This window comes from Mus caroli, chromosome 12, assembly GCF_900094665.2.
Source record: "Mus caroli chromosome 12, CAROLI_EIJ_v1.1, whole genome shotgun sequence".
Taxonomy (NCBI): domain Eukaryota; kingdom Metazoa; phylum Chordata; class Mammalia; order Rodentia; family Muridae; genus Mus; species Mus caroli.
Window position 1 is genome coordinate 111,707,340 of NC_034581.1, and position 7,456 is coordinate 111,714,795.

Consider the following 7,456-nt stretch of genomic DNA (forward strand, 5'->3'; position numbering starts at 1 on the left):
TCCTCCTCCTCCTCCTCCTCCTCCTTCTTCTTCTTCTTCTTCTTCTTCTTCTTCTTCTTCTTCTTCTTCTTCTTCTTCCTTGATATCTGCAATATCTGGTATCTCTCACTTCATCGATAATATAAGCAATCTGCAATTTCTTTTTTGCTTTTTTTCCTCAGTCTTGTTAGAAGTCAGAGTCCCCCCTTTTTCTAATTTAAAATTCATTAACTTTGTCTCCTTTACTGTTGCTTTGAGTGTATTTTATTGTTCTTTATGTCAGTTTTAATTTGGGATTTAGATTACTGATTGGAGAATTTTCTTCTTCAATATAAACATTTATGCTACAAATTCTACTCATTGAATTGGCTTAACTGTGTACCATAAATTTTGGGGGCAGTGAACCATGAGAGGAAGCCTGGTCATCGGTTGAACTAAAGGCTTGAAGCCCTGGAGACCCTGAAGGAATGGTATGAGCTTTGCCTGCTCCTGGCACCAAGCCCTTGCCATGTAGTTGCAGCCTCCTGCCCCACATAGATTTGAGGCCATCAGTCACTTAAGGGCCATGGGCCAAGCCCTTCCACGTATAGATGAGGCATCCCTAACATCTCAGACCCAGACAATAGGAGAAGAGACATGACCTGTGGTCATGTAGGCTCAAGACAGAGTTCTCCATGCTAATGAGGTACCTAGAGGCCTGGAGGGCATAGCCTATAAGCTTTCCTTCCTAGACATTCCTCCCTGCAAAAGGCATTTAATCTCAGACACACTCTGAGAAATAGGATATGGTTTTACATATCCACTTTCTGCCATGACAATAAATGGCATTAGACTGTCACTTTTCACTACTGAGGGGAGCAATGAAGAAGGCCTTCGCCTACAGAGCTACAGTCTAGTCTCCCTATAGAAGGCCACTCTGAACTCCCAGCCACAATGACCACCAAGTCTGCTGCCATCAAGCCAAGAGCAATTTCTGTGAGACCAGTGGAGTTCCCCTGACCCCCCACCCCAGGCTAGACCCAGCCTGTGCCCCTACTCCATTTTCAGCTCTTCTGAGACTCCTAGTGGTGTCTGGATGTCCAGGAGCTTGTGAACCCCATGGCCCTAGTCTCTTCAAAAGCCCGGGACTCCTGAGCTGGCTTCAGCTTTCCCACATCTCAGACTGCACATTCCCACCCCTGAGCAGTGCCTTGCCACTTTCCTATGGCCTAGCACTTGTCTGGTGCTGTGTGAGATAAGAGCAGTCAAACTCCCGATGTTCTGCCTCTGCAAGTGGCCATGCTCAGTAGCAGACTCGGGCCCACCAATCCTAAACATAAACATGGATATGCCTTTAAATTTTCATTTTTATTCAGGTCAACTCATTTCTCCCTTCAGATTGTCATTGATTTATGGAAAAGCCACAAATGTGGCTCTAACACAATGATTCTGTAGTCCACCTTTTGCCATACTAGTTCCATGGCTCAGGATATGGTTTGCTGCAGGGTGTTTTCCACAAGGGATTGGATGTGCCCTGTCCCTGTTGGGTAGAGTGATCCAAAAGTGTTCATCAACTGCACTGTTGCTTGCTTCAGAACTGCTTGTTTTCTGTTTAGTTGTCTGTGGAGGAAAAGTCTAGCTAAGGAAGTGATTTTGAAATCTGCTTCTGGTATTGTAGATTGGTCTGTTTGTCCTTTACAGATATAACTTCTGCCTTGCATACTCTGCTGGTATGTTGTTTGACACATAGTTATTAGGATTGGATTGGCATGTCTTCTGTGCATTAATTCATCTACCGCTATGCACGTTCCTGTTCTGTCTCTGGTAATCTCTACTCTGCAGGTTCATTCACATGATACTAATATGGCCTATGCTGCTGCCCTTTAATGCTTACATGGTGTAGTATTTATCCATGTGCCTAATTTCATTCTTTCTATATGATTTTCTTAGAAATTTTACATGGGTAGCATTGAGTATTTAAATATTTTCTCATTGTTGTATTTTAACACTCTGACATTGAATATAATGATTAACATTTTAAGACTCCTTAATGTTGTCCTTCCTCCTTCCTGTTTTTCTCCTCCTCTTCCTTTCTTCCAGTGCTGAGTAAGCCCAGAGCCTCACACACAGGTTGAGAAGGTGTGGTAGTGCTGAGCTTCACTCCCAGCTGGTTTCTCTTCTTTTTAGTTTTTTGCTTTCCTTGGGTTACATTTTATCAGTAGTTCTTCAGAGTGTATATCTTCAACACCTGATTACTTGAGATACTATGTTGCATGTACATAACTACAGCAGCTTGTTGGCCTCAACTCTTGGCCTACCTACTCATTGATAACATAATTGCCTAACATTTCCTTTCCTCACCCTTAGGAGAATATGAATGTTCTGAAGTGTGATTCCATTATCAGACATGGGAGAAGCGGTGCTAAGTGAGCTATGCACGTTTCCTGTTTTTACCTGATGCTCCCGTTTCCTTCCTCCATCACTTCCTTCATATTCTGAGCAGTTACATAGTAGTTCTTTTAGAGCCGGTCTTCTGTAGTACTGAAAACTCATTTTGCTCCATTTGAGAGTGTTTTATTTACCCACATTCCAGAGGGCCCTCCCTGCTGCCTAAGGCATGTTTCTCTTCATCTGAATCAGTTCTTCCTGCCTGGGTGATAGATTCAGAAGCGAGGGAGAGGCTTCTCTTCTTTCAGCACCTGAGATCTCATTGCTTCTTTGTGGCTTAACTTCTGATGGGGAATCCTGTCATTGAGATGACCTTTCCCACATAGGTAAGGGATCATTTGGAGCAGCATCAAGACTTTTTCTTTATAGATTTTCAGAAATTTGATGATCATGAGTGTCTTAGTTAGGGATTTACTTCTGTGAACAAACACCATGAGCAAGGCAACTCTTATAAGGACAATATTTAATTGGTGCTGGCTTACAGGTTCAGAGGTTCAATCCATTATTGTCAAGGCAGGAACATGGCAAAATCCAGGCAGGCATGGTACAGGAGGAACTGAGAGTTCTACATCTTCATCTGAAGGCTGCTAGCAGAATACTGGCTTCCAGGCAGCTAGGAGTAGGGTCTCAAAGCCCATACTCACAGTGACACACCTACTCTAACAAGGCCGCACTTCCTAATAGTGCTACTCCCTGGGCCAAATATATACAAACCATCATAATGAGTCTTGGAAGAAGTGGGGTCTGCTATGCATGAGGTGTGCTCAGGTTCTTCGAAAAATTAAATGAGAAATTTCTAGTTTTTAGTTTTCATCTCATAGCATATATATGTGTGTATAATATATATGCATATACACACATATATATTTGTATATATGATTTGTTTTTTTATTTATATGTATATATGTTTGTATTAAATGTGGATGCCTATAGAGGCAAGATGGGGGCATTGGATTTGGATCTCCTGGAGCTAGAGTTACCGACAGTAATTAGCCATCAGACGTGGGTTCTGAGAACTGAACTCTGCTCTTCTGGAGAAGCAGAAAATGATCTGAAACACTTAGCCATCCCTCCAGCCCCAGCTTCTTTAATTTTAGTCTATGTCTCTTGTCTAAATGGAGAAACTTTTAGCCCTCACTTTTGTAAGTGGATTTTCCATCCTGCCGTATTTCTCCTCTCCTCGAGTCTCTTGTGGCACGGATGATGAAGATTTGGTTATGGCCCCAGAGACTCCTGGGCTCTTGTCAATGTTTGCTCAGTATTGTTGAGACTGGGTGATACCTATTGCTCCATCCCGAAGTTCACCAACTCTTCTTCCCCTTTCAGCCAAGAAACATGACCACAGAATGATTTGCTTGTTGTCGGCTTTAATCGTGATCCATTTCTATCATTTTTACCGCCCGCCCCCCATGTTTTCTGAGACTCTCCACCTCCTCCTTTACTGCACATGGGGCTTCATAGTTGCTCACTGAAGCTACGGCTTCTTTAAACCTTCATCTGACTGTTGCCACATGTGCCACCCCAGTGCTAGTGTCCCTTCACTCTGCTTGGGATATTGGTAGGACCAGTGACATCCCACAAAAATCTGTGCCATTTCATGAGGGCCTAGGTTCTATTTGAACTCTGTGCTCTAACCAGCTTTAACCAGTGCTGTTCTGTGAGATAGGGTAGAGCACTCCTTGCAGAAAACAGTTACTGGAGGAGGTTCAGATCTACCATATATCATGGGTGAGTGCAGGATAAGCTGAGTGCTGGTATGGAGACACTTCATCATGGTGTAGGCAGAAGTAATCCTAGGATTCCCAGCCAGGAAGGTGGGTTGAAAGACTGTATTTTCTTGTAGAGCCCATCACTGTCTGATACTCTTTGGTCTTTATAGGATGAGAGAAGTAGTTGTATCTGGAGCTTTTTTTCCTGCACCTAGGGCATTTATGGGTTGGTGTCTTTAGCTCCACATCTGGTCACCTGGAGAAAGGGCATGAAGCTTTGCTGTAGGCTCCTTCTTTACGTGTTCTCTCCACCCTTGGCCCTCCATATCTATGGCTGCTAGAGTTTGTTAATGAATGAAGAGGAGAATTTAGTCTACTTTCCTGCACATGATTCATCTTCTCAGTTTTATGCAGATGGGTCCTTTCTTCTAGGGTACTTTGTTTCTTTGGTAGTTCAGCGTGATGCTAAGTCCAATTTGTTTCCAATATATAAATACTTACTTTCTGCTCAAATGAAAGCTTAGAAGTCTGGGCTGGGGTCCAGATCCCTTTCAGACTGCCTGTGTAGCTGACTGCACCCTGGCCATCATGCTCCTGAAGCCCTGTCACAGAGCTCAGCACATGCAGCACTATGTCCAAGTAGTGTGCTCTTTAGACCCAAAACATTACTTATGTGTGCTTGTGAGTGTGTGCACGGACTTATGTGTCTGTATGTGTAGGTGTCCATGTTGTGTGTGCGTAGGAAGCCAGAGGACAACCTTTGGTGCTGTTTCTCAGGAGCAACCTCTGCTGTTTTTAAAGATGGAGTCTGTCATTGGCCTAAAACCTGACTGTTAGACCATCCAGTGAGCCCCAAGAATCCCTGTTTCCACCTCCTTAATTCTGGGGTTCCAAGCATGTGCTCTCATGCTCAGCTTTTTAAATGTGGGTTCTGTAGATCAAACAGACCCTTGAATATGCAAGCTGTGCACTTTACCAACAAAGTCATCTCCCCAGCCCAGAAGATGCCATGTTTAATGAAATTTTTTCATGCAAAGTTCCTTTATGCTCTCAAGTTTCTGTTGCCTGATAAATATTAATAGTAAGACTGTCCTTGGGGAATAGCATGTTTAAAATATGCTTATTTTTTAAACCCAAAATGCTAGCTGTTGGGTTAATATTGCAAAGTGCTTTCCATTGAGAATTCCCCTGGGAATGGACAGAGGGGGGCTCAGAAGCATGCCTGGCCAAGAACCTGCTTTTCTGATGCCTTCACTACCAAACATTGCAAGCTACATGGATTGGTCCAAATTCCCTTCAGTGACTTTCCTTCCACAGAGAGATGCTCTGAAGGACCTTGGGCTGAAACCGGAGTCCTCCTGGTATTTTCACCATTGGGCCTCTGGGGACTTAGGATGTGCCAGTCATTTGATTCTTGCCATCTGTAAGCTTTAACAATTCATATTTGCATTAAAATGTTTAAATATGTTCATGAAAACCACTTCTCTGTACTTTAAATTTCATCCAGAGTGTATGCTCTAGACTTCATTACCATACTAGTCACACATGCACATGTGCACACAAATATGCACACATACACAAATATACCTTCCCATGCATACACATATACACTCATATGCATGATCATCACACATGAACACATATACATACACAGTCACATGTATGCAAACGCATACATACACAGAGCTGTCCTGACTTGAAGACTTTATAACTTGTTTTTTGCACAGAGCATAAAAATATACCTCTGTAATTATGTGATGCTTAGTGATTAGATAATTATGGATAATTGCATGGGGTAGCTCTAAGTGTGAAAGCGTTACCGTAAGATCTAAAATGTACAAATTGCATAATAATTATTCTTGGGAGTTATTTGGTAATTCTGAGAATAATTATCATGTGATCCACAGTGCATGTAATTAATGCACAATTGCATGGATTTTTGCCTTCATAACTGCTTCCCCTTGTTATAAAGCTCTTTGTCACAACATTTGAGTGTAAATATAATGTAATTGGCTCTGAGATTTAGTACATTAAATCCACAGTAATTGCTTCACAAGAGTGTAACCCTATCCAGCCAAACGCTGGGCAGGATGGGTTAGGGAAAACAGTTGCTCCAATGTGGTATGGCAACTAGGTCAGCAGAACAGTGGGTGTGCTGAGCAAGGCAGTATGGCAAGTAGGCTGGGCAACGACATGCATGTTGTTGTTCGGGGCCTCTTTGCTGCCAGTGAACCTACCCAGGTAGACAAGGTCCATCTTCTGTGTTAGACAAAAGTCTCTCTCGGTTTCTGTTTCCTTTGTCTCCCAGCCACAGCCAACGCCCATTGCACCTATTTTTAAAGCAACGAAGCAAAGCACTGACTATCACTTGTGTCTGGAGATTTAAGAAAGCTAAAGGAGATCTTACTCAACCTTACAAGGCCCCCATGGTTTTCTGGAAGAACAGGGATCTGTAGGAGTCTGGAGTAAGAGTTTAGCCACATTTGCAAATTCATGCCTCAGGTTTTACTCCTTTCCCTACAGGTTTCACGTGGCAAGATGACTATACCCAGCGTGTGATCGCCCAGGAGCTTGCAAACCTCCCCAAGGCCTACCTATGGCATGGGGAAGCTTCCGGCCCAGCCAGGTATGTGTGAGCATGGCTTGCCTCTTCTTATTCCCGGCCATAGCTGTATCATTAAGTTTGGCTACTATTAGCATAAGAAAGCAACCCCCACCTTTTGGGTGTAGAATGGATACCCATGAGGAAGAGGATACCCAAGAGAAAGAGATGCAAGGCATCTTTATACAGTGGAGTAACCCTGAAATGTGGTGCCTTGNGCAAGGCATCTTTATACAGTGGAGTAACCCTGAAATGTGGTGCCTTGGACACTGAGAGGCACACTGTGGGTCTTTTTTGTACTTGTCCCTGAGACCCCAGAAGAGCCCTGCACCTTCAGAGCCATAGTCTTGCAAAGTAAGGTCAAGAATTCTGGTTTCTTACTAGGAAATTGTGTTAACAACATTGCAATGAGCAGGATTAATTCAGAAAGTCATGATCTTTCTTTCCCAAAGCCCAGCAGCCTGTATTGAGCAACAATGTGTTCTGTACCATCTCATTCACCTGAACTTACAGCTATAGAATGATGACCTGGGAGTCCCACTTCCAATAGATCATGAAATGGGCAACATTGCCCAAAGAGAAATTACTGCAAGAATGAGCCTGGACTGGTATGCTGTATTCTCGGACCTTTGGAACTTTTCCCAAGTCTTAGATTACAGGGTTCATTGTTTCCCTAAGCAACAGAATTCATTCTCTCTCTCTCTCTCTCTCTCTCTCTCTCTCTCTCTCTCTCTCTCTC

At 43.2% G+C, this 7,456-nt stretch overlaps 1 protein-coding gene across 1 annotated transcript in view; it reads left to right on the forward strand.

Annotated features, from left to right (window-relative positions):
• The window catches only part of Ptprn2 (protein tyrosine phosphatase receptor type N2), a 748,763-nt gene that overhangs the window by 299,676 nt on the left and 441,631 nt on the right, over positions 1 to 7,456 (forward strand). Inside the window, exon 4 of the mRNA XM_021179074.2 lies at positions 6,639 to 6,741. Within this exon, the coding sequence (XP_021034733.1) occupies positions 6,639 to 6,741 (103 nt within the window). The remainder of the gene's footprint in view (positions 1 to 6,638; positions 6,742 to 7,456) is intronic.